The following is a 26,558-nucleotide window of genomic DNA, read 5'->3' on the forward strand; positions in this document are numbered from 1 at the left end:
ACCAGGCTGCACCACTCCAAGCTCCCAGAGAGACTGGACATTCCCATTCCCCAGCAGCACCGGGAATATCCACTCTCCCAGCAGCCCCGGGAATGCTCGTTCCCTGGCAGGACCAGGAATATCCATTCCCCAGCAGCACTGGGAATGCCCATTCCCCATCAGCACCGGGAATATCCACTCTCCCAGCAGCCCTGGGAATATCCATCCCCAACAGCACCAGGAATGTCTGTTCCCTGGCAGGACCAGGAGTATCCATTCCCCAGCAGCACCAGGAATACCCATTCTCCCAGCAGCACCAGGAATATCCATTCCCCAGCAGCATCAGGAATATCCATTCCCCATCAGCCCCGGGAATGCCCATTCCCTGGCAGGACCAGGAACATCCATCCATCCCCATCAGCCCCAGGAATACCCATTCCCTGGCAGGACCAGGAACATCCATCCATCCCCATCAGCCCCGGGAATGCCCATTCCCTGGCAGGACCAGGAACATCCATCCATCCCCAGCAGCCCCGGGAATGCCGCCGCAGCGCCGGGGCCGTGCAAGGCCGATGCTGCCGCTCCCGGCCCCGCTCCCGGCCCCGCTCCTTCCCGGCCCTTTCCCGGCCGATCCGATCCCCCCCCCGGGCAGACAAACACCGGCTCTCCCTGGTCCAGCCGAGCGCACAAAGCGGCTCCATCATCCCCGGGGGGACGGAGAGGAGGGGCCGGGGGGCGGCGGCCGCACAAAGCGCTCGGGGCCGCCCCTATTGTGTCTGGGCAGGAAGGGCCGGGACCCCCCGGCGCGGCCCCTCAATGGCCCCATTGTGTCTGAGCCCCCCCCGTCCCCTCGGGTGTCCCCCTGGGGGGTGTTTCTGTGTCCCCCCCTGCCCGTCTGGGGCGGCAGCACCGTCAGCTCCGGGGTTTTTGGGGTGTTCCCCCTCGGCTGAGGGGTGTTGGAGGGGATGGGGTTTTTGGGAGCAAAGCTGGTGGGTGCCCCCCCTGCACAGTCCCCGAGGTGAAGGTGGGTGCTGGGGCCAGCGAGAGGTGAAGTTCTCACCTCCACCTGACATGGTTTTGGGTGATAAAAAGGCTGATTTGGGACAGATGAAGGTGTCCCCTCCCCGGCAGCGGGTGCTGGAAGTGATCGCTGTGGTTTGGAATCGGTCACTGCGGTTTGGGGATGATCAGGGAGGGTTTGGGTGTAATCCATGAGGGTCTGGAGGTGATCACTGTCCTTTGGAGGTGATCAATGAAGGTTTAGAGGTGATTATTGTGCTTTTGGAGGTGATCATTGAGGGTTTAGAGGTGATCACTGTTATTTGGAGGCATCAGTGAAGGTTTAGAGGTGATCACTGTTGTTTGGAGGTGATCAGTGGGGGTTTGGAGGTGATCATTATGCTTTTGGAGGTGATCAACGGAGGTTTAGAGGTGATCACTGTTGTTTGGAGGTGATCAATGAATGTTTAGAGGTGATCCATGAGGGTTTCAGGATTATCCACCAGGGTTTTGGGGATGATTCATGAGGGTTTGGGGGTGATCAGGGAGAGTTTGGAGGTGACCCCTGAGGATTTGGAGGTGATCACCGTGCTTTTGGAGGTGACCAAATGCCCCATTTTTGGGTTTTTTTTGCAGAGAACTCCCCACACTGCTCTGATCACCGGGATCCACCCACATCCCTCACCGGGAGCAGGGATGGGGCACCAGAGCCCCAGGAAGACACCTCCTCCCCCAAAACACCCCCAGCCTGGAAATCCAAGGATGGAGGAGCCCCGTGGGTGCCATGGACTGGGCATTCCTGCCCCTGGGAGCTCCCAGGCTGCTCCTGGAATGGGTCTGCAGTGACCAAGCTGTTCCATCCCATCCCTCCGGGACGAGTCAGCGCCGGCGGATCCGGGCTCGGGATGTGGGCTTGGCTTTCCCAAGGATGCTCAGCACCCCTTCACCTCTCCTGGACGGGGTAAGGTTGGGCTTTCCTCGCTTTCCTCTCCACTCCTGCAAGCCCAGACCGCTGGCACTGGGGTTTTCCATGAAAAACCTCCCTCCAGGCTCCCTCCAACAGGGATTTGGGGGGATAAGGGAGCAGCACCGTGGAGGGGGCTGCTCCTCACCAGCTCGATGAGGTGCCACAATGACTATTTTCTAGTTGTTTTGGGGAGGAAAAAACTCAGATTTTATCCCCATATTACATATATTCCACTTTGGAAACCTTTGGATTGCTCCCCCTTCCCAAGCTGGTGGTAAACTGGGCTGTCGCTGTCAGCTTTTGGTTGCCAAATAATTGACTTTTCCCCCTTATTTCCTTTTTAATTTACATCTGAAAATCTTTCCTCCACCACCCAAAAACACCCTTTAAGCAGCACAAAGGGGAATTTCTCTCCTTCACCTCTGGCTTTGCCCCCACCTGGTTGTGCAGCCTCATCCATAAATCCTCCTGCGCTCCCCCTTCCAAACCCCTCTCAAAAAAAAATCACTTTTCCTGGGATTCAGCCCCAAAAAGGGACTTCCAGATTTTTCTGGGAGCCTGTTTTGGGGTAAGAGCTTCATCCCAACCCCCCCCTCAGCGCCGGGGAAGGGGGGTGGGGAGGACACCAGGCCCTGCAGCAGCAGCAGCAGCAGCAGCAGCTCATCCCATCCTTGGGAGTCAGTCAAGGGAGAAAATCCACATCCCCTGCGGTCCTCCCTCCTCCAAGTCCTTCCACGTGACAGCAGAGCTGTCCAAAACATTAGGAAAAATAACTTTCACCTTTCCCAGGGTGAGCCTGGCAGCTGGTGTGGGCACTGCCACGGGCAGCCCACGCTGCTCCGGGCCGGTTTTCCAGCAGGGATTTGGCTCACCCCGAACACACACTGGGGAGCTGAGGAATATTTATCCCATTTTCCCCCCAAAACGAGGCCTGTGCAGGACAGGGGGGTTGTGAACCCGCTGGTTGAAGCTGGATTTCCTCGGGGTTTTCCTGCTGGGTGGCACCTGAGGGATGCGTGGGTGTATTCCCACGGGATCACCCTCCGGAGGTGGGTCTGGAATGCTCCTTCCTCCTCACCCACCCTTCCAAAAAACCCCCCCTGGGATCACCCATCCCCACGTGGGCCTTCAGAACGGGTGGGATCGTCACCTTCCCACCTGGAGGCCCCAGGGTGGGGTTGGGAGCCCCGGCTGAGGGCGAGGAGCCCCCGAACGCCCCGAATCGCGACGCTCCCTCCCACCAAACCCCCTCCCCACCCGTTTTTCCGTCGTTTCTTCTCCCTCCTGCTTTGAAACATCCTCTTCCCCCTCCAAGGGGCGTCGACGCCGGGATGGGGTCTTTTGGTGCCCAATGGGTGCCCCTGGCAGACACTCAGCACCGGGGGCAGAACCATCCTCCTCCTCCTCCTCCTCCTTTTCCTCCTCCTTTCCCTCCTTTTCCTCCTCCTCCTCCTCGTCCTCCTCCTCCTCCCTAAGATGGCCGGCGGCCCCAAAATGGTGCTGAGCATGAGACGCCATCTGCAAGGCTGGTCCCACGCCCGCCCCGTGGCCTTTTTATGCAAAGGGGAATTAATTAGATTTGAATATGGTAATTAAGCCATCAAACCCCCCCCCCCGGGTGCTGCACAAGGGCCCTTCTTTTTTCCCCCCCTCGGGCTTTCTTCTCACCCCTCCATCCCCCCTTAACCCTTCCCCCTCCACTTCTTGCACCCAAGGAACGGCTCCCGCATCCTAATTAACGCCTCGTCCATCCCGGGAATGTTGGCCCTGGAATATTGGCCTGGGAATGTTGTCCCTCTGCCTTGTGCTCCCCTTTGTGTCCCCCCCCCCTACAAAACATCCCGGTGCTTTTGGGGGACCACCCGAAAAAGGGAGGATAAAAAAAAAAAAAAGGGATTTGGGCAGGCCAAGAAATCGTGGTTGGTCCAAAATTGATTCCCCCCAAGAAGAATTCGGGTTTTAAGCCTCTCTGCTCCTCACATTCCCAATATTGTCCTTCTTCCCGAGGTGCCCACGGGCCTGGTGTCATCCAGGTGCTGCCCTTTGCTGGTGGACAGGGGTGGGTGAAGCTCCTTTTGGGTGATGGGAAGGAAAAGATTTGGGAGCTGAAGGAGTTCCCAAATCTCTGCGCCCAGAAAAGGATTTTTATTTTTTTTTTTTAAAGCTGGGAATTTGAAGCTTTTGCCATTCCCACCTTTTTTTTTTTCCACCCTGTAACTGCTGGGATTTACCCACCTGAGCCAGACCCGAAAACTCCTGGAAAGAGGGACCTATTTATAAAATATCCCAAATCCCTGGGATATTTTATATACATCTGTACTTATAAAGAAAATATTTCCCCTTTTTTTCCCCCCTTAGCTCCTAAAGCAAAGGGAGGAAATCGGGACCTGGGCAGAAAAACCACCCCTCGAGGTCTTTCCCAGCAAGTTGCTGAGAACTGGAATTGGGTTTTGTTTAAAAAACGGGAATATTTGCAACAGGATAAATTCTGGCAACACTTATAACTGTGTTGGGGAGCTACTTCCACCTGAAACGGGAAATGGGTTGAAATTATACATATATATATATAAATATATGGGTGTGTATATATATATATATGGTGATATGGTGTGTGTGTATTTTTATGTATATTACATATATTTATCTGGTGGTGGTAAGAGGCTGCCAGGGTTTAATCCCAGATGGAATCCCGGGATCTGACAGGGGCCACCCCGGGGCTGGGCCCCCCCTGCTCTCCCTCACCATCAGCTCTGACCTACATAGCGGGTGCTGGATCCTCCTGCAGTGACAGGAACCTCCCCTTTGGCATCAGTTTGGGTGAAATAAGGCAGAAATGGTGGGTTTTTCTCCTCCAGCTCCCGCCAGGGGCGGGCACAGGGTGCTGGACCCCCCCTGTGTGGGTGCCCTGGGTGCCTTTGGGGATGAGCTGCCGGGTTCTGCCTCTCTCCCGGGGTGCAGGAGGCACTGGTGGCATCTCCTGGGCTGGGGTTTCTGCAGCTCAGCCTTGAAATAGGACCAGGAGATTCACCTGTGGGACCCAACTCCACGGGGACAGCAGCCCTGGGGATTGTCTGTGTCTGCCAGGCCCTCCCAGGGTGGTAGAGAGGGAGAAAATACCCCAGAGAGAGGGAAAGGGAGCAGGGTGTGGGGGGAAAATGAGGGAAATCAGTAAAGCAGGAGAGAAAAATCGACCCCAGAGAGAGGGAAAGGGAGCAGGGTGGGGGAAAAAAAGGAGGGAAACCTGTAAAGTAGGAGAGAAAATCGACCCCAGAGAGAGGGAAAAGGACTAAGGGGGGGGAAAAGGAGGGAAACTTGTAAAGCAGGAGAGAAAATAGACCAGGGAGAGAGGGAAAGGAGTAAGGGGGGAAAAAGGAGGGAAACCTGTAAAGCAGGAGAGAAAATAGACCCCGGAGAGAGGGAAAGGGAGCAGGGTGGGGGGGAAAAATGAGGGAAACTGGGAAAGCAAGAGAGAAAATTGACCCCAGAGAGAGGGAAAGGGAGCAGGGTGTGGGGAAAAAAGGAGAGAAACCTGTAAAGTAGGAGAGAAATAGACCAGGGAGAGAGAGAGAGAGAGGGAGAAACAGAGGAGAAATCATAAAAACCACGGAGAGGAAAAGGGAGAGTGGAAGGAGGAAAAGGGAGAGAGTGGAAGAAGGAGCAGAGGATGGAGGGGGCTGATGGGCTGGGACACAAATCAGGGCGAGGTGATGAGGCAGGAGATGGGCAGAGAGGAGGGAGAGGAGCAGCAGAGGAGGCAGAGGAGCAGCAGAGGAGGGAGAGGAGCAGCAGAGCAGCAGCAGAGGAGCTGCTACCCCCGGGAGGATGCTCGAGGACCCATCTCATGCCAGGGCTCAGCTTGGCAGGGGCGGGAACAGGGGGGGTGACAACAGTGACAGCGACATCCCGAAGGTCTCCGAGCCCCTGAGAATCCCCCCCCCATATCCCGGGAATCCCGGGAATCCCGGGATCCAGGGTCCCACCGAGGAGCCCGGCCCTGGGGGCAGGTGAGCAGCGCCCACCGGGGCTGGTGGCTGCGGAGGGCAGGGCTGGAAATCTCCCCTTCCCGGCAGGATTTATCTCCTCTCCCCACTTTCCCCGCCTTCCCGCAGCCGCCACGTGGATTCCCCGCGGCAAAGGGAAAACAAGCGAGGATGTTTCTTTTGTCTCGGGCTCTCCGGCTCTAATCCACCCCGGCCTCCTCCCCTCCATTCACTGTTTTGCTTCTAGTTGGGGGCAAAAAAAAAAAAAAAAAAAAAAAAAAAAAGAGGGAGAAACATTTTATTTTCGTGGTTTTGTTTTAATTAAAAAAAATAAATTTTAATTAAAAAAAAAATTAGTGTCAGGGAGATGCCCCCTGAGAGTAAGGGCTGGTCCTGGCTGGTGCCAGGGTGGTCCCAGGGGTTTCAGCTCCCTGAGCTGACACCCAGCTCAGCCCAGAGCTGCTCGTTATTCCTCTGAGCCCCCCCCCCCAAAACCATTTCTATGGGAGAAAGAAATTAAAATAAATATAAGTGATGAGCCGGTGAGAGCTCGGGATTGGGGGAGAGAGGGGGGAGAAGGGGAGGGGGGGGAGAGGATGGAGAGGGCTTAAAAATTACAGTGGGAATTAGCAGGAGTCTGAGCTGTTGTTTGCACTGCCCATTAGCATCTGCCTATTTATCTGTCACCAGATCCTCGTGGCATCCATCCATCCATCCATCTGGATCCCTGTCAGTCTGTCTGCCTGTCTAATTATCCATTAGCATGGCAAAGCCCCCTGACGAGGCAGACGGGAGCCCACCTCGGCTGCCCTTCCCCGGCTGCCCTTCCCCGGCACACCGAGCCTTTGATGAGCCCGCGGAGCCCGCGGAGCCCGGCCCCGCTCCCGCCCCCCCCAGGCAGCACAGGGATGGGCCTGCAGGGCTGAATCCCAAATAACACAGGGATGGTCCTGCAGGGTAAACCCCAAATAATACAGGGATGGTCCTGCAGAGCCAAACCCCTACCCCAGATAACACAGGGATGGACCTGCAGGGCTAAATCCCAAATAACACAGGGATGGTCCTGCAGGGCTAAATCCCAAATAACACAAGGATGGGCCTGCAGGGCCAAACCTCTTCCCCCAAATAACACAGGGATGGTCCTGCAGGGCAAACCCCAAATAATACAGGGATGGTCCTACAGGGCCAGACCCCTACCCCAGATAACACAGGGATGGTCCTGCAGGGCTAAATCCCAAATAATACAGGGATGGTCCTAAATGGCCAAGCCACTTTCCCAAACAATACAAGGATGGTCCTGCAGGGTCAACCCCAATAACACAGGGATGGTCCTGCAGGGCCAAACCCCTTCCCCCAAATAACACAGGGATGGTCCTGCAGGGCCAAGCCCCTTCCCTTGCCTTTCCCAAACAATCCAGGGATGGTCCTGCAGGGCTGTGGGGTGGGCATGCACCCCGTGGCAGTGGGGGACAGCCAGGATGGAGCCTGGGTGGGGGGTTACATGGCAAGGGGGGCGTCCTCAGCATGTTGATCGTGACCATAAATGTCGTTGCCATGATGCCACGTGTCCCCACTGTGCCATGTGTCCAGGCCAGGGATGAGCAGCTCTCCACATCTCCCTGCTCCACCACACCCACCACAACCCCCTCTCCTCCCCGGGGTGGGCATTGCTGTGCCAGGGGCAACCCCACACCCTCCACAACCCCCCCATACTCCCTGGGGCGGGCATTGCCGTGCCAGGGACAACCCTATACCCACCACAACCCCCTCTCCTCCCCGGGGTGGGCACTGCTGTGCCAGGGACAACCCTACACCCATCACAACCCCCCCACTCTCCCCAGGGTGGGTACTGCCGTGCCAGGGGCAGCCCCACACCCACCACAACCCCCCACCCCATCCCCGGGGTGGGGGCAGCCCCACACCCACCACAACCCCCTCTCCTCCCCAGGGTGGGCATTGCCATGCCAGGGGTAGCCCCATACCCACCACAACCCCCCCTCCCCATCCCCGGGGCAGGCATTGCCATGCCAGGGACAACCCTATACCCACCACAACCCCCTTCCCTCCCCGGGGTGGGCACTGCGGTGCCAGGGGCAACCCCACACCCACCACAACCCCCTCTCCTCCCCGGGGTGGGCACTGCCGTGCCAGGGGCAGCCCCACACCCACCACAACCCCCTCCCTGGGGCAGGCATTGCCGTGCCAGGGGCAGCCCTGGCCCCGCCAGCAGCTCTTTGTGCCCAGGGCCTGCACAGGGGGGGCTCCTTTGTTCCCAGACCCCCCTCCCCCCCTGCCCACGGGCCCCCCCCGGCCCCGGGCAGGGAGCAAATCAGCGGCGTTTGCATATTCCGAGCAGGTGGGGGCCCATATGCCGAAGATGCACCAGACAAAATTAGCCACCATAATCATAATCAAGTGTGCCCTGGTGCTGGGGGGAGGGAGGGAGGCAGGGAGGGAGGGAGGGCCTGGCAGACAAGGCTGATAATTATGGAGCTCAGCATGTGCGCAGCGGTTTCCCAACAATTATGCCGAGCTCAGCAAGCTGGAGATGCTGCTCCTTCCAGCCACCCTCCCGTCACCCACTGGCAGCTCAGCTCCGTCCTGGGAGGGCTCTGCCCATCCCAGCCCTTCCCAGGCGACTTTGGGAGCGTCTGACCCCATCCCTGGTGGGTCCAGCCTCTTTCCAAGCTGGTTTGGGGCTTGCTGGTGGTTGTTGGCTCCACGTCCCCCCCGTGAGCTGACCCCCCCCCCCAGCCGCCTTCCCACACCTTCCTCCTGCGGTTAAACCCACCATTCCCACCTGGACCAAACCCACAGCGCCCGAGAACCATCCTCCTCCTGCTCCATCAGCATCCTGCTGCTCCTGCCCTGCACGGGGAGCCACACCAACCCTTTACAAAGGAGCTCTGCCGCTCCAGCTTCCCGAAAATTCCGGTCACATCTGCCTGCCAGGACTCGCCCTGCTCTTCGCAGGGGTGTGTCCGTCCCCCACGGACCTGGGGACGAGGGAGGTGGCAGGAGGTGACACTCTGGATCCATCTCCAGCCTCTGGAGCTCCGGGGCTGGTGTCAGGCAGCATTTCCCTGAAGGAGCCCTCGGGAAGGGGGCCGGGAAGGAGCCAACGGGAGATGCTCAGTGGAGCAGCCCCTGCTCTGCTCCCGGCCTCGGGAAGAGGCAGCACAGCTCGTGCCCCAGGCACCTTCCAACCGGCAGAGGAGGAGGAAAACAAACCGGTTTCCTCCTTAAAACAGGCTGGAAGCAGCTCTGGCTCAGGTTTAGGGGATGCTCCTGCTTCCCCCGGGTGCGGCAGGGACGGGGGGACAGAGGCTGTTCCCTGATGGATCAGCTCAAAGAGCTCAGGGACAATTCCCTGATGGATCAGTTCAAAGAGCTCAGCACACGTGGGAATCGCGGCTCTGCCTCCCCCACCATCCCTCTTTCTCCTTCTTCCTCTCCCCCACGTGGGATTTGGAGACCAGGACAGACCGTCCCACCCAGCCCTGGGTCCCTGCAGCTCTGGGGTTGAGCAGCCCCAAAGGAGGATTTTCCGTGCAGGGAGGTCTGGGGACACATCCAGGATCCCAGCACTCTGCTGCCAGTCACCTCCCAGCTCCAGCACCAGGAGGGAGCACCAAACCAGCACCAAACCAGCACCAAACCAGCACCAAACCAGCACCAAACCAGCACCAGAACCCCTGTTGGCACTGGAGGATTGACCCGCCCTGCCCTGCCATGCTCTGAACTAAAGGATTGAGCAGAAGAAGATGGAAAAGCTGGAAAGGGACCAGTTTGGTTCATTGATCCTGGGGCATTTCCCAAAGTCTGATGAAGTGACCCCAAAATGTAGTTCCTGTAGGATGGGGCAGCCTGTGGGAGCCACTCCGTGTCCTGGAAGGGGATTTGGTGTCCCTGAAGATCCTGCCTGGCTGTTGGAAGAGCCACACAGGAATTTCTGCGCAGCTGGAGAATCTGGGAACAACCTTAACAGCCCACACTGGCCCAATCTCCTCCCACCCACAGAGATCCACAGCTTCAGCCCTCTTTTTGGTAAAGTTTGGAATAACTCAGCAGGAACTTGGACTCACATCCCTTCCCTTCTTGCCCCGATCCAGGAAAAGTTGCCCTTTCTCAGGGTTTTCCAAATCCCAGCAGACCAGGGTCACTGCTGTTCTATGCACCTTCACTGATCCTCCCCTTTCACCCCCAAATATTGAGGTTTTCCTGGTTGAACCCTTCCCAAACAAACCCCTCTGCTTAAATCATCTGCTTCACGACTCGGAATGCTGAGGAGCTTCCCGAGGATTTCCATGGGCTCAGGGCACACCCTGAATCCCCTCCATGCCCTGGGGAGGTGCTGGGGCTGCACCCACCCGTGGAAGAAGGATAAAATATTCCTCGCTGGAGGTCTGGGAAGGAGTTTTTGATTTCTTTTGACCCGTGGAGGAACTGGAGAGAGCGAGAGAGGCAGAGCTGGACAATCCACCGCCCGTGGTTTAGGAGCTGGGGGGAGGCTCTGCAAAACTTGGGAAAAGCAGGAAAATTCCTCCACCTGTTTGCTTTTAAGTAGGGATTTGTGGGTTTTTTTTTTTTGGTGAGGAAAGGGAGGAATAAAAGCCGGAGGGCCACAAACGGTGCCCGGATCAGAACGAGGGGCAGGACCCGCCTCTCCACACCCGCCACGGGGGCCGGAGGAGCAGCCGCTCTTCCCGGCCATAAATCCCGCCGGATCCGGGTTATTGAGATGCAGGGAGCAGGGGGGAACGAGGTGAAGGGAGACTCCATAAATATTATTGGGGGCGACGGGGCTGAGCGGGGCCGGCGGGCGAGGACAAAGCGCCCATTGAGCTCCCGGCGGAGCCGCGACGGCCCAGCTGCCGCGGGGACCGGGACGGGGGTCAAGGTCAGAGGTGGCCCCTGCCTGCATTATTCCCACCCCCACCATCCCCCCCGAACCCTTTTCCTCGTGCCCATAAACTTAATAAAGCTCCCCGGGAGCCCCTGTGCCCGCGGAGGGCGGCGGGAGAAGCGGGAGCTGGAAGGGGAAGCGAGGGAGGGCGCGGGGTTGTGCCCGCTCTGAGGTGGCTCTTTGTGCCCTTTTGGGGTCTGTTTAATGACAGATAAGCTTGGTTTAAGCTCTGATGGGCTTGGCACCCCCAACTCTGCGCTGGGGGAACCCCAGGATGGGGCTGAGCTCACCCGTGCCCACCCCGAACCACCCAGCGCCCTGTGCCCGCTTTCCCCCATTCCCTCCATCCCGGGGGTTTCTCCATGTGGATATAGAGCTGGAGCCTTCAGCTGGGCACAGCCCCCTCCCCAGGACCCCGGGGGCTCAGTCCTGCTGCCACATAAACTTGGGTTTTCCCCCCGATCTTTGACTCCCTTGGCAACGCTCGTTTCCATGGCGAAGAGCCGGGAACCTCCACGTGGATTCCGAGCTTTCCCTCCCGGTGGAATTCGGCTCGTTTCACCGGGGTGCTGCCCCTTGGGGGAGGTCCCCAGCACCCCTGGGGGCTGCCCACTCTGGGGTGGGGCAGTTCTGAGCCCGCAGAGCACGGAGGGTTTGTCTGGGAATAGATATGGAGCGAGCAAATCCTCTTCTGGAAAAGGTGGTGGTGCCCCCCAAAACGCTGCTCCTCACCCCTACAAGCCCAGCTCTGGAGCCTCAGGGTTTGAAGGCAGAGCCATGTCCAGCTGCAGGGCAGTTTTATTCCAAAATCATGCTAATGAGCCAGTTTTCCTTTGCTTTTCCACGTCTCCAAGGCTTAATGAACTTCAACAAACGAGGAGCAGGACACGGGGACGGGGCTGGGTGCTGGTGGGTGCTTTGGAGCCCCAGTGCTGGGAATGCACCTGGGAGCTGCTCCCAAAGGGATGTGAGTCACTGCAAGATCAGGATTCCCGCAGAAAAACCAAATGGAAAGGGTGGGTTTTTTTTTTTTCAGTTTCACTAAAAAAATCCCACACTCTCTGCTCCCCTCGGAGCTGCCAAAGGAAGGGGTTTAATTCTGCTTTCCATCCTCGGTGGGTAAAAACTCCACGTGGGAGCAACAGCAGTGACAGACCCTCCGTGGGGACTTTCCCTCCAGGAATCACCCAGAGCCCTCATTTTTCACCCCAGAGCCCCCATTTTTCACCCCAGCGCCCCCATTTTTCACCCCAGAGCCCCCATTTTTCACCCCAGAGCCCTCATTTTTCACCCCAGAGCCCCAAATCAGCATTTCTGTGGGTGCAAGACCCCCCTCTGGCATCGCTGGGTTTTCCCACCTCCATCTCCCCGGGAGGAGGGAGGGAACTCCTTCCTCTCCACGCTTCCCTCTTGCTGCAGTGGAAGCGAATTCTTGCAGCAGTTCGTGCCCTGAAGGAGCCTTAAAACCTCCCAAATTTGACAGCCAAAAATAGCTGTTGCTCTGCTTGTTTCCAAGCGTTCACTCATCCCGATTTATTTGAATTCCTGCCCACGCTTTGAATCCCAAATCCCGGGCAGAGCTGGGGGAAGAAAACCTGCACCAGTCATGGAAATGCTCCTGTGCTCGTTTAACAGGGGGTGGGATCGTAATTTTTCCTTTGCTGGAAGGATGTCTCCTGCTCCAGGGGTGCTGGGGAGGGTTGGAAAAGCTGGAAAACCTCCTGGAGTTAATAATCTCCTGGGATTTCCGAGTATTGGGATTGTGTGGCTGCTCCAAGAGGGTTTTTCCCAGCCCTTGGTATTCCTGTTTGGGGGGGAGAGGATGGTGGCACGGCCCTGCCCCTCCTCTCTCCTGTGCCAGAGCTGATCCATGGGGATGGAGCAGCCCCTCAGCCCCTCAGCATTCCTCCTTTTCCATCCAGGGGCTGCTGGAAAGCGAAATTTGGTAGATTTTTGGTGCAGAAGGAGCCAGGTCAGGAATCCACAGGGAAAACTCAGCACAGGGGGCACGTCCAGGACGAGGCTCCTGGTGGGGTGAACACATCCTGCAGGGAAAATCCTCTTTGCAGCAGCTTGAACAGCCCCAAATCTCCCTCCTTGGAGGTGTTTGGGGTCACCCAGGGCCGACTCTCGGGTCACTGTGACCCCTCTTGGGAAGTTTGGGAACTGTGGAGGGTTTGCATTTGTGATCCCCCTGCCCGGTGTGAGGGTGAGGAGGGGCTCCAGACCTTCCCAAAAAGCTGGAGAGGGAGGGGTGAAGGGCTGTGGGGGGAGGAAGGTGCCCCCCCATCCTCCTTGTCCCCCCGAAACAGGCTCAGCTTTCCTCACCCCCCCCTCACCTCCACCGCGCTGCTGGGAGGAGGGAGATTAATCCCTATGGAAATTTATTTAAATGAATTCCCTCCTGGACGCTCAAGCTGTTCCAAGGCTGGCGAGGGCAGGGCTGGGGGGGGGGAGGAGGGAGTGCAGACCCCCCTGGGCACCCCAATCCCCCATTACAGCCCCATCTCCCAGGGGTTATTCCTCCCTCAGGCACCTCTTGGTTGTGCCCCAAACCCGGGTTTGAACCCCCAGATCACCCCAGGGCTCCCTGGGAGGTGCTTTGGCCCCGTGTTGGAGCAGGGAGAAGGTGCTGGTGGCTCTCACTGTGTCCCAGAAAATGCTGGGGGGGAACATCCCAAGGGGTTTGGGTTTGCTCCAGAATCCACAGGCCTCACTCAGCTCCTTGGGGAAAAATCAGCTGAGCATTCCAGTTGGTGAGAAATCCCGGTTTTCCTGCCCCAAACACCTCGGTTTGTCACTTAAATTCACCCTTAAACAGATCCAGCCCTTCCCACACCTGGTTCTTCCCGTTCCCACTGCACTGGATGATTCCCATTCCTGACTGCACTGGATGATTCCCATTCCTGACTGCACTGCTGGGAAGGGGCAGGTGGAGATGCTTTGGCTGCCTGGAGGCGGAGAGAGCACCACAGCCAACCCCAAAATCCTGGAAAGCCTGGACAGACCCCTGGAAATGGGGATCCAGGGCACCTGGACAAGGCTCCTTTGGGATGGGGCACAGGTGTGGGATTGTCAGTGCAGGGAAGGGGCGAGGGAGGTCCAGGAAGGGGATCTGGTATGGAATTGCAGTGGGAAAACTGGGTTTGAGGGGGGGCTGGTCTTGCAGGGGACCCCTTTGGCAGGACCCCCACCCCCCATTTTCAGCATCCTGGAGGGGGAGCCCAGGGGGGCTCTGGCAAAATCCAAAGGGTAAGAGAATCAAGGAGGAGCTTTTCCAAAAGCAATATTCCCACTGGAGCACGAGCACGTGCAGATACACCTTCCCCATCCCTGTGTGGGCATCCTGGTTGGGATGCAGGGAGTTCCTGGGCATTCCTGGGCATCCCTGGGGAAATCCATGTGCCTGGAAGGGATCAGGGTTCCTGCACTGACCCCCCACCCCACACAGATCCAAACCCCAAAATGGGAAATCCCTCAAAGGGTGAGCCAACAGGGAGAGTCACTTTTGGGGGATTTATGGAATGTGGGACCCCATAAAGCGATGCCAGAGCCTGGACAGTGGAGGGGGGACACAAGGAATGCCCCAAGGAGTCAGTTAATGAGGGAATTTGGGCTCAGGAAGGGCAGAGGGAAAAGCTGGGAGCAGGGAGGGGGGGGAATGCAGCTATAGGGATAACACAGGAGACTGGAATTGGGAGGGGGGGGTGCAACCTGGGATAGTGGGAGGTGTCCCTGCCCGTGGCAGGGGGTGGGACTGGATGGGCTTTAAGGTCCCTTCCAACCCAAACCAGTCCAGGATTCTGTGACCCCACTCTCCTGCCATCTCCAGGGATGTGGATTTTCCTGCTCCTGCTGCCACCTGCCCCTTCTCAAGGTGCCCCGAGGTGCCACCAGGCACTTAAATACCCACTGACCCCAAATTCCTGCCTGTCCCCACCCAATGGAGGCCGGAGCCAGACCCCAATAGAAATGTCCCCAAGTGCACAGCGGGACTGGGGCGGAGGGAGGGATTTGGGAAGGGAATTGGGATGGGGGTGCCACAGCCACCTCTCATCTGTGCTATGGGGGCTTGGCCCTGGCTGGCACTGGGCTCACACCAGTTTCTCCCATCAGCAGGTGACAGGAGTGGCTGCTGTGGGGTCCAGGTGACCGAGGAAGGCCGGAGAAAAGCCCAGGCTGGCTCTGGAACGTGGGCAGGATCCGTGGGACGCTCATCCCGTGCCCAGGGTAAGGGCTTGCCCCCTCCCTTCCCAAATAAACCACCCCAGGTGTGCCCAGAGGGTCCCACCCGGGGTCCCTTCACCCCTCAGTGCCAGAGGGGACAGCCAGGTGACATCCCAGGAAGCTGGAAGGACACGGAGCCGCTGCCACCCAGCCCAAGGCACCAGGAGGATGATCTGCAGTCAGCGAGGGAAAGGGGAAAAATTCCAGTGCATTAAAGGTGTTGAAAGCCCCCTGTCTTGTCCCAGCCTGATGTCTGAGCAGAATTTTGCCCCTTTTTCTTGCAGGACCCCCAAATCCCTGCGAGCCTCTGTGTCCAGGGTGTGCTTCCTTCCCCACGGGTTGAGCTTTCCCCTCCCAGCCCTCTCCTTCCCCACGGTGGGAGCTGAGGGGTGTCCCGAGGGTGTCCCAGCCCCAGGGGGGTCAATGCCCTGTCCCTTTTGGGCTGGGGGCAGGCAGGAGCAGCCCAGCTTCGGGCTGGGGCACTGTGGGCACGTGTGTCACCTCACCCTTGCTCCCTCCTGCTCATTTCCATCCTGGGACAAACCCCCCCATCAGCACCACCAGCTCCCAGTTCAACCAGTTCAACCCAGCTGGTGCTGCTGGTCCCGAGGCTCACTCCAGCCCCACAGCTCCTGTTTTCCTGCCTTTAACTCAGATTTCAAGGCAAAAGCAGGAGCTGGAGACCTGCAGCTCCAGCAGCAGACGGGGACAGTGCCCAGGGTCCACCGCAGGGTTTGGTGACTCTGATGGTGACACCGGAGCCCGGAGCTGAGTCTGGCTCTGTCCCCTCCCCAGGGAGGGCTCTGAGGTCCCACCAGGGACCGCTTAAAACCCCGCGTGGGGCGTGTCGTGGAGCCGGGACAGCTCCTCCACGGATCCACGGTAAGGACATCCTGGAAACCCCCGGGCTCCCAGTCGCCCAGCACGCGCTCGCCCGCCGCCGCCGGCGACCCAGACGCCCAAATATTGAGCTATACATTAAATTAGCAAGGAGGGGGGGGGGAAAGAAAAAAGGGGCCGGGAGGGAGCCCCGGAGCACGTTGGAGGGAGCGTGGCAGTTTGTTATGCTAACCGAGGGGGGCTCCGCTCGGGGGGGACGTGTCGGAGAGGTCTGAAGAGCAAGGAGTTCACAGGCCCTCTCCTTTTGTCATGCTAAAAGTGCAACACAGAAAATATATACAGGCAGCTGCTCAATGGAGCGTGAAATACAAGTGATTTCTCCGGGAGCGCCGGGTAATGCGATGCAGAGCCCGGACAATGCCCCGCGCCGCCTTTGTGCGCAATGGGAAACTTTCTTTTTTTTGGGGGGGGTGTGGGGGGGGATAAACGGGCAAGGAGAGGGGTGCCAGCTGCCCCCAGGGGTGGGAAGTCCCCCGAGTGTCGCCGTGGCTTTGCTGTCCCCTGGCTGCGGGAGCTGTCGGGGTTGCCCGGGGGTCGGTCCCGGCTCGGTGGGCGCCAAATTTCAGCCCTGGGGATTAAAAGTCGTCCCCCCCCGGTGTACACGGGGTACTGGGCCTGGCACCCCCCGACCGGGCTCGGGAGTTGGAAACCCGTTAATTCCCGACTTTTCCAGCGTCCCGCGGCCCCCGCTCCCTTTGCTGATGCAAATTCGGGCATCCCCGGCAGGAGCGGTGTAAAATCAGCCCTCAAAGGGGCTTTTGTGTGCGGGGGGAGGGCGGCCGGGCCGGGGGGGGGGGTTTACTCCGAGCATCCATCTTCCGCCTTTCCCTCCTTTTTTTTTGTGCCTCGGCGGGGCTGAAAGCCGGCGCTGTGGGGGCTCTGGGGGTCTCCTGGGGCTCTGGATTCGTTCCAGAGGAGCCGAGGGACCGCCCTGGGCAGCCCCAAGTGTTCCCCAGTGTGAGGACTGGGGGAGTCTGGGAGTCCCGGGGGATCGGGGGGGGGGGGGCAGGACGTGGGGACAGCAAAGGTGATGGAGCAGCTTCTTCCCTGGAAGCTGCTTCCCTGGAGCCTGGCCTGGCTGGAGATGAGGGATCGGGTCCCTTTGGGGGATCTGGGGGGGATTTTTGGTATCACAGCCCCCGTCGATGAAGGGGCTGCTCAGCGTGGGGGGCACATCGGGGGCTGCACTGCCCAGGGTGCCCCGGGGGTGCCTGGGGAGGGCGGGGGGATGCGGGACCCCCCAAACCCGGGTACCCCAACCCTCGGGGCCGCTCCGGGCACGGGCGGAAGCGACATCTAGTGGGAAACGCATCCCGTCGCCAGGGAGATCCATATCCATGGCAACCCCTTGGGAATACCGGCACCCTACCTGGACCAGGGGCACCCACCAGCACCCGCGGAGCCCCCCGGGAGGGGGAGCGGGGTGTTCCTGGCAGGGTAGGGCTGTCACAGCTCGGGTGACCCCGAGCTCAGCTGGAATGCTCACGGATCCCACCGGGATGTGGGTCCTGGCACTGGGATGTGGGTCCCTGCACTGGGATGTGGGTCCTGGCACCGTGGTGGGCACTGAAGTCCCTTCCCATTTATCACCCTGGACCTGCTGCACCGGCCTCAAACCCCTTCAACTCCTCCAGTGCCCACAGGGAGATGCAACCAGACAGAACAAGGGGATAAACACGGGAGAGGATCCCGTTTATCCCCCAAGGAAGACACGGGGGAAAGGACACGGCAGCTGGGATGGGCACCCACTGTCCCTGGCATGGCCAGCCCTGGAGGGATGTAAAAGGCAGCAGAGACAACGTGATGAACCGACCACAGCCCCCATTCCCCATCCCCCTGTGCCACTGGGGGAAAGGAAGGAGAGAGTTTGGGAGTGAAGTTAAGCCCAGGAAGAAGGGAGGGGCGTGGAGAAGCTGCTTTTAACATCTGATTTAATTCCTCATTATCCTGCTCTGGTTCGATCGGCAACAAATTAAACCGATTTCCCCAACTCGAGCGTGTTTTGCCTGTGACTTTAACGGGTCCCCTCCAGCTGGGGACGGGGAGCCATAGAGCTGCTTTGGTGGATACCTGGGCGCTATCCAGGGGTGCGGGAAGACACATGGATATGATTTATGATAGATATTCATACATGAACCCACGCGGGGATCTCGGGGGTCGCGGGGGCCTCCCCGCAAGGCGGAGCCGGGACTCGAACCCGCGGAGCAGGGACTCGAACCCGCGGCCCTGAGACCGCGCCGGGCCCAACGCTCCCGGAGGCAGCGAAGAGCCCGCCCCCCCCGTGCGGAGAGGCCTCTCCATTGGTCGATCAGCTGCCAGTCACAGGGACAGCGGCCGCCGATTGGCTGGCGGGGCGGAGGAGGCGGTGGGAGGAGCTTCCTGCGGCCGCCCGTGCGCTGAGCCCGCCATGGTGGGCACGGGGGGCACGACCGGGGCTTGCGAGGGGCCGGGCACGGGGGGGGCATGGCCGGGGTGCCCGGGGGGGTGCGTGCTTAAGCGGGTCCATGCTCAAGGGAGCCCTGCCCTTGGGAGTGCATGACCCGGGTGACCCGGGGGTGTGCGTGGTTGGGGGTTTGTGGGGACGGGGGGGATGCGGGACCCTCCCCGAACCTGGGTACCCCAACTCTCGGGGATGCTCCGGGCACGAGGAGTGCTTGGCCGGGGGGTCCTTGCCCGGAGGGTGCATGACCGGGGGATCCCAGGGGGTCGCATGGCCAGAAGGTCACTGCCCGGGGGGTGCCAGGGTGAAGGGATGGGGGTGGTCCCTGCCCGGGGTTGCACGTCTGGAGGGTTCCTGCCCGTAAAGTGCCAGCCTGGGAGGGAGGGGGGTTGTCTGTGCCTGGGGGGGGGGGTTCCTGGCCGGGGGGTGCATGACCAAGGTGTCCCAGGGGGTTGCAGGACCTGGGGTCCCTCCCAGCCCAGGAGGAGATTCCAGGGGTCGCACACCCGGGGGGTTCCTGTCCCAGGAGGAGATCCCGGAGGGCGGGTCCCCACACCCGGGGGTCCCATCCCAGAGGGTCGCACACCCGGGGGGGTTCCTGTCCCAGGAGGAGATCCCGGAGGGGTCCCACACCCAGGGGTCCCATCCCAGGGGGTTGCACACCAGGGGGGGTTCCTGTCCCAGGAAGAGATCCCAGGGGGGTCCTACACCGGGGGGTCCCACAGCCGGGGGGGTTCCTATCCCAGGAGGAGATCCCGGGGGGGTCCCAGACCCGGGGGTCCCATCCCAAGGGGTTGCACACCCAGGGGGTTTCCTATCCCAGGAGGAGATCCCAGGGGGTCGAACACCCGAGGGGTTCCTGTCCCAGGAGGAGATCCCAGGGGGGGTGTCCCACACCCGGGGGTCCCATCCTAAGGGGTTGCACACCCGGGGGGGTCCCACGCCCGGGGTGTCCCATCCCAGGGGATCCCACAGCGAGGACAGGGCTGGGGCTCCCCAGCCCCACTCCCACCCGTCTCTGGGAGCTGGGGGTGACCCCGCAGTGTCCCCCCTGCCCCGGCACAGGCGGTGATGGGGGTGCAGGTGGTGGTGACCCTGCTGGCCGCCAGCCTCATGCAGAAGATGGCCCCTCACTGCTCCTTCGCCCGCTGGCTGCTCTGCAATGGCAGGTACGGGCTCTGCCCCTCCCTGCTCCACCCCGGGGGGCCTTTGGGGACACCCAGTGACACCCCCCCACCCCACCCCCGTGCTCCCTTCCAGCCTGTACCGGTACAAACACCCCTCAGACGAGGAGCTCTGTGCCCTGGCCGGGAAGCAGCGCCCCAAGGCCAAGAGGGACAGGTGAGGAGGGGGCTGGAAAGGATCAGGGCGTGGGTTTGGGTTTACTGGGACTCCCCCTGCCCTGCTGGGGAGCTGCAGCAGCAGCAGCAGCAGCACACGAGGGGGCTGCTGGAAGGAGCAGCCCATGGTACATGAGGGACAAACCCGTGGCTCCCCATGCTGGACGGTGAATGGGGGACTGGAAAGGATCAGGGTTTGGGGTTAATGGGACTCCCCCCGCCGTGCTGAGGACCTACAGCAGCAGCAGCACACGGGCTCAGGGCTACTGGCAAGGATGCTGTGACATGAGGGGACAAACCCATGTCTCCCTGTGCAGGAGGGTGAACGGGGTGCTGGAGGACAAGCCCCTCTCCGTGCCCCGGGACATCGACCTGCGCCTGGACACCAGCCCCATCACCGCCGTGGATGCCCTGGGTAACCCCCTCACCCACTGCTCCCCTCACCCTGCCCTGGGCTCAGGGTCCCCCCCGAGGGTCCCCCCAGGGTGGTGACGTGTCCCTGTGCCCCCCCAGTGCTGAGATACTTCCTGGAGTACCAGTGGTTTGTGGACTTCGCCGTGTACTCCACCGCCGTGTACGTCTTCACCGAGGGCTACTACAGCCTGGCCAACCCCCCCCGGGAGACCAACCTGGGGGTGCTCTGGTGCCTGCTGACCGTCCTCTTCTCCGTGTATCCTTCTGCTGCTTCCTGGTCCCATTGCCACCACCCATTCATTGGGGGTCCAGCCTGGAACCCCCCCCCACCCCACGGAGCTGAAAATGTTCATTTCCTGGGTTTATAAAGGTTTATAAACCCCCCCAGTGATGAGCAGGGAAGGCGCCTCCCGAGCCCTTCCCCGCAGAGAAGGTGCTGGTGGCCTGGTGGTGTGGGTGATTCACAGGTGCTGGTGAGCAGGGGGAGGGTGTCCCCCCGGTGTTGGGGGGTTCCCCAGAAGGGCCTGTTTTCCTTGACGGGCTCCCCTGGCCCCCAGGAAGGTGTTTTTCATGGTGATGCGCCACTATTTCCGCTCGGAGGAGGGGGGGGAGCGCTCGGTGTGCCTCACCTTCGCCTTCTTCTTCCTCCTCCTGGCCATGGTGGCCCTGGTGGTCCGGGAGGAGCACCTGGAGTTCGGCCTCGAGGCCGGTGGGTAGGGGGGGATGAGGGGAGGTGGGTGGGGAGGGGGTCCCGGGGGGGCTGTGGGCACCCCACTTGGGGGGGTCACATCCCACTCTTGGGGGTCACATGTCACTCATGGGGGGTCTCTCCCCACTCCCAGGGGTCACACCCCATTGATGGGGGGGTCTCTCCCCACTCCCAGGGGTCACACCCCATTTCTGGGGAGTCTCTCCCCACTCCCAGGGCTCACACCCCATTGATGGGGGGGTCACACCCCATTGATGGGGGGTCTCTCCCCGCTCCCAGGGCTCACACCCCATTGATGGGGGGTCTCTCCCCACTCCCATGCTCACACCCCATTGATGGGGGGTCTCTCCCCGCTCCCATGCTCACACCCCATTGATGGGGGGTCTCTCCCCACAGGGCTGGCCGGGGTCAGCACTAACCTGGAGCCCCTCCTGAAGCAGCGGGGCTGGGAGTGGACGTGAGTTGGCGACAGGGCAGGGAGGGAAATGGGGCTTTTCAGGAGGTTCTTCGGGGGCAACATCCCCCCCTCACGCTCCCTTCTCCCTCCACAGGCTGCCCCTGGCCAAGCTGGGCTTCAAGCTGGGGCTGGTGGCCCTTTGCTCCTTCCTGGGTGCCTGCCTGACCTTCCCGGGGCTGCGCCTGGCCCAGACCCACCTGGATGCCCTCAGGATGGCGGCCGACCAGCCCCTGGCACAGTTGGGTGAACCCTGGGGGTGGGCAAGGAGGGAGAGGGTCAATGCTGGCACCTCAGGGGCTGGGACACCCCCCCTGGGTCTGTGGCTGCAGGGCAGGGACGGGGTTGGGTGGGGATGGGCTGGGATGGAGGGATTTTGGTGGTGGGAGGGATTTGGGCTGGCTGGGATGCAGGGGATTTGGTGGAAGGGTGAACACTGGCTGGGATGGGGGGGGTTGGTAGTGGGAGGGATTTGGGCTGGCTGGGATGGAGGGGGTTTGGTGGTAGAAGGGGTTTGGGCCAGTTGGAATAGAGGGGGTTTGGTGGTGGGAGGGATTTAGACTGGATGGGATGGAGAGGGTTTGGTGGTGGAAGGGATTTGGAAGGGATTTGGGTTGGCTGGGCTGGCTGGAATTTGGTGGGAGGAGGGTGAGCACTGGCTGGGATGGAAGGGGTTTGGTGGTGGAAGGGATTTGGACTGGTTGGGATGAAGGGGGTTTGGTGGTGGGAGGGATTTGGACTGGCTGGGATGGAGAGGGTTTGGTGGTGGGAGGGATTTGGACTGGCTGGGATGGAAGGGGTTTGGTGGTGGGAGGGATTTGGACTGGCTGGGATGGAGAGGGTTTGGTGGTGGGAGGGATTTGGACTGGTTGGGATGGAAGGGGTTTGGTGGTGGGAGGAATTTGGACTGGTTGGGGTGGAAGGGGTTTGGTGGTGGAAGGGATTTGGACTGGTTGGGATGGAAGGGGTTTGGTGGTGGAAGGGATTTGGACTGGTTGGGATGAAGGGGGTTTGGTGGTGGGAGGGATTTGGACTGGTTGGGATGAAGGGGGTTTGGTGGTGGGAGGGATTTGGACTGGCTGGGATGGAAGGGGTTTGGTGGTGGGAGGGATTTGGACTGGCTGGGATGGAGAGGGTTTGGTGGTGGGAGGGATTTGGACTGGCTGGGATGGAAGGGGTTTGGTGGTGGGAGGGATTTGGACTGGCTGGGATGGAGAGGGTTTGGTGGTGGGAGGGATTTGGACTGGTTGGGATGGAGAAGGTTTGGTGGGAGGAGGGTGAGCACTGGCTGGGATGGAGGGAGCAGGGTCAGGGGGTGTGCACGGGGGAGGGTGGTCTCTCTGACAGCTCCCCCCCAGGCTCCTGCTCCACCTGATTTTCCTGGCGCCCGTCCTGGTGGTGGTGATGTGGGTCAAGCCCATCTCCCGGGATTTCCTGCTCCACGCGCCCATGGGCAAGGAGACGGTGCAGCTGTGAGTGGGACGCTGCTCCCAGGGCAAACTGAGGCACGGGGGGGGGGGGGTCTCCCCTCCTCCCCTGCACCACCCCCTGTCCCATCAGACCCCCTCGGGGGCTCTGCATCCCGGGATTTCGCCGCAGCTCCCGTTGTTCCCGCAGCATGTCGGACTCTGCCTTCGAGAGCGCGCGGCTCTGGGGCGTCGTGGGGCTGTGCCTGCTGCGCCTGCTCGGCGCCCGCCGCCACCTCCAGGCCTACCTGGGGCTGGCCGAGCGCTGGGTGGAGCAGATGAGGAAGGAGGCCGGGCGGATCCCGGCCCTGGAGATCCAGCAGAAGGTCGGGATTTGGGAGCTGGGCCGTGGGGAGGGGGGTGGTGGCCGTGCGGGGCTCGCGGCGACTGATCCCGCTGCCCCCCAGATCACCAGGATCTACTGCTACGTCCCCGTGGTCACCCTGCAGTACCTGGGGCCCGTCATCCTCACCCTGCACTGCACTCTGCTGCTCAAGACGCTGGGTGAGGAGCTGGAGGGGGCGGTGGGGGGATCGTGGGGGGCTCAGGAGGGGCGGGAGGAGACCTGCAGGTCGTCGTGAAGCCACCAGCACCCACCTTGTCCCCAGAGTCAAGATTTAGACCTCACAGCCATCTACGGCTTCCTCCTGAGGGGCAGCACCAGCCTCTGCTCCCTGTGAGCAGGGACAGGACCCGGGGAATGGCTGGAGCTGTGCCAGGGGGGGTTGGGATGGATATTGGGAAAAGGTTCTTTCCCCAGAGGGTGGTTGGGCACTGCCCAGGCTCCCCAGGGCAGTGGGCACGGCCCCAAGGCTGCCAGAGCTCCAGGAGGGTTTGGACAACACTCTGAGGGACAGGGTGGGATTATTGGGGTGTCCTGGGCAGGGCCAGGGGTTGGGTTGATGATCCTTGGGGGTGCAGCTCGGGGCGTTCTGGGATTCTATTCCGTGACTCTCCCTGGTCTGTGGTTGGCACGGACCCACAGGGAGGGTGCTGGGGCTCTGTGGGGACGGGGCTGCAGCTCAGGGACCTATCCCCCCATCCCTGTCCCCTCTGTCCCACAGGGCACCTCTCCTGGGGGCTGTACCCAGAGCCCCCCCCGGTGTCCCCGGCGGTGGCGGCGCCGGGCCCGGCGGGCGAGGAGGGCGAGGACGTGCAGGTGGTGGTGCAGCAGATCACGGGCATCCTGGACTGCATCTTCACCCCCCCCTTGCTCCGGGGGCTCTTCTCCTTCCTCACCTGGTGGGTGGCCGCCTGCCAGGTCGTCACCAGCCTCTTCGGCCTCTACTTCCACCAGTACCTGGCGGGGTCCTGACTGGGGGGAGCTGGGACGTGTCCGTGCCCGGCTGCTGCTCCTGCCTGGGCTGGTTCCTCCCCCCTTTGCACGTGCTGGTGGCACCCGTGGACACGTGGGGGGATGTTTCTGCTGCCAGCTCAGGGCAGGACGGGTTTTGTGCCCGGGTCAGGGTGGGCATCGCCCGCCCCTGTCCCCCGTCACCGCCGTGCCTGCTCCCACCCCCTGCAGCCCCTCTGCCCCCTCCTGACCCAGCGTGGGGACACTCCACTGCTGTGCTCTCCTCGAGGGCAGCAGCAGCTCCTGCCAGCCCAGGTTGGTACCTGCTGGGCAGAGGAGGTGGTGGGGACCTCCAGCACAGACTTCGGGGTGTGCTCTGCCTCGTGTTTGCCTCCACCAGCCGAGGGTGTTTTTGTAGGGTCTCTGCCATGGCCAGCTGGGCCAGAGCTCCTTGGCATCATCCCTGTGCTTGCTGTTGGCCCTCAGGCCCGGCAGCCTTGGCCTTGGCCAGGTTAGGAATAAATCAGTGACCCAGAGTCGCTGCCATCCCAAAATCTGCTGCCTGGTTTGCACTTTTGTGTCCCCAAAGCCCCCCCCGGAGCAGGGCAGGGGGTCCCACATGTGGGTGCAGCTGCTTTTTGGCACCACACTTGAGGAGGAGACCTTGGCTCACCCCAGCCCAGCTTGCTCCCTGTCCCTGAGCACTGGGGTCACACCGGGGCTGGTGACACCACTCAGCCCCACTGGCTGTGGGGGTGGGGACAGGGGACAGGGCCCCTCATCCCTCTCAGCCAAGCTCTGCCACGTGGTGGGTGCTGGTCCAGCTGCATGAAACAGGATTAGCAGGTCTGGGCTGCTCAGAGAAAGGGAGAGGGGCTCTGATCCTATTTGATAGCCTTGTAATGGTCTTAATTCCCTCTTGCTAAGGGCCAGGATGAGACAGCAGCCCTTTGCCCGGTGTTAACTGGGCTAATCCAGCCCTCCTCCTCCTCTTCTTCCTTCCCCCTGAGAATCCACGCTGCGGACACGTAAATTTGACAAAAAAAAAAAAAAATCACGGGGAAATCCCCATTTTGCAAATGCCCGGGGGATGCAGAGCCCGGCAGGGCACCGGGGGCAGCACAGGGGCACCGGGGGCAGCACAGGGGCACCAGGGACCAGCACAGGGGCACCAGGGACCAGCACAGGGGCACCAGGGACCAGCACAGGGGCAGCAGCGATTCCCGCACGGATCCGGGCGCGGATCCGAGCCCCGTCCCAGCCCGTGCCCGTGCCGCTAAAAGCCATCCCGGCCGCCTTGATGGCTCATTTATCTGATTTCCCGGCGGGCTGGGGCCGTTGCCAAGGCCGGGGGTTGCGCCGGAGTCAGACACGCAGACGGGTCCTCCCCTGGGATGTGCCCAGACTGACCCTCCCCGGCGGGGACAATGACGGATGGAGCAGCCGAGAGCAGGAGACGCGGCCACGGGCTCCCAAACTGGGCCACAGCACAGGCAGGGAGCGATTCCCACCCCCCCTCCTCCAGCCTGGGATCATTCCCACTCTTTGTACCTTGGTTTTGGGCTGAGCTGGGCTGGGCTCTGCAAGGACCACGCTGGGGCTCCCAGGAGATGGGAGCGGGAGGTTTGGTTGCTGCAAGAGGCTCTGCTGGCACCAGGATTCAGTCTGGACCTCCCACCGGCCTCCCTGAGCCACACTTGGAGCTCTTCCTTCCCCCAGCCCTCTCCCATCCACACTGGGATCCCCCTGCCAACCCTACAGAGCTGCTTGGAGCAGCTTGGAGGGAATTTGGGAGCAGCTCTCCCCAGGGCTGGCAGCCCAAAGCAATCCAGGGTGGGTGGTTCCCAAACACAGGGAGCCAGGAAGCCAAAGGAAGGGATGGTCCTCCTCCAGGAAGATGGACAGGGAGCAGCTCCTACGAGGTTCAGGGCAAGTCTGAGCCTCTGGGTCTCGATTCCCCTTGGGATACAATGGGACATCCCAGGGAACAGCAATGGGATACAGGGAGGCTGCTCTGGGAGGGCTGGACTCGTCCTCCCTGCTCTGACCTCCTTACCTTGCACTGCACTGGGTGCCACAGCCCCACCGGGCCTGGAATGCGGCTGGAAAACACAAAAATCCCCCCAAAACTGGCAGCAGCTGGGGGTCCCCGACTTGGGGGAAGCCACCAGGCCGTGGCTGAGCCGACAGTGCCACCTGCTGCCACCACACACCCGGCCCTGTGTCCCTGTCCCAGGGCCTGAACCAGCCCCAGGGCTCCTTTCCCTCCTTCCAGGCTTCTCCCAACTTCCCTGCAAAAATTCCCCCAACAAACCCACCCCGGGTTGTGGGACCCCCCTCAAGGTGGAACACGAGACACCCCCGGAGAGCCTGCGAGTCAATTCGATTTTTTTTTTATTATTAAATATACATCCTCTCTTGGCACAAATCTTAAAATATATAAACATTATATATATATATATAACAAAGTGTCTTCACTGCAA

General features: G+C 60.9%; 1 protein-coding gene and 1 long non-coding RNA gene across 2 annotated transcripts in view; both read left to right on the forward strand.

Annotated features, from left to right (window-relative positions):
- LOC116799274 overlaps positions 1–15,288 on the forward strand; it is a 34,795-nt gene extending 19,507 nt beyond the window's left edge. Inside the window, exons 3-5 of the long non-coding RNA XR_004361031.1 lie at positions 1,615–1,939; positions 14,948–15,061; positions 15,145–15,288. This is a non-coding gene — a long non-coding RNA (uncharacterized LOC116799274). The remainder of the gene's footprint in view (positions 1–1,614; positions 1,940–14,947; positions 15,062–15,144) is intronic.
- Positions 15,289–18,319: 3,031 nt separating this feature from the next.
- TMEM161A (transmembrane protein 161A) lies at positions 18,320–24,629 on the forward strand. Its single transcript, XM_032712264.1, has 12 exons — positions 18,320–18,368; positions 19,464–19,567; positions 19,659–19,739; positions 20,056–20,153; positions 20,252–20,408; positions 20,710–20,861; positions 21,258–21,318; positions 21,413–21,556; positions 22,674–22,787; positions 22,933–23,107; positions 23,189–23,285; positions 23,846–24,629. Exons 1-12 carry the CDS (start codon positions 18,366–18,368, stop codon positions 24,094–24,096), a joined length of 1,437 nt encoding a protein of 478 aa, XP_032568155.1. The 5' UTR covers positions 18,320–18,365; the 3' UTR covers positions 24,097–24,629.
- Positions 24,630–26,558: the final 1,929 nt, after the last annotated feature.

Source organism: Chiroxiphia lanceolata, chromosome 27, assembly GCF_009829145.1.
Source record: "Chiroxiphia lanceolata isolate bChiLan1 chromosome 27, bChiLan1.pri, whole genome shotgun sequence".
Taxonomy (NCBI): domain Eukaryota; kingdom Metazoa; phylum Chordata; class Aves; order Passeriformes; family Pipridae; genus Chiroxiphia; species Chiroxiphia lanceolata.

What these genes read in the sequence shown, in the direction of transcription:
- TMEM161A (XM_032712264.1), top strand. An exon ending in CTGACCGTCCTCTTCTCCGT is followed by an intron (nt 20,409 to 20,709) that starts GTATCCTTCTGC and finishes CCTGGCCCCCAG; the next exon opens with GAAGGTGTTTTTCATGGTGA. An exon ending in GGAGTTCGGCCTCGAGGCCG is followed by an intron (nt 20,862 to 21,257) that starts GTGGGTAGGGGG and finishes CTCTCCCCACAG; the next exon opens with GGCTGGCCGGGGTCAGCACT.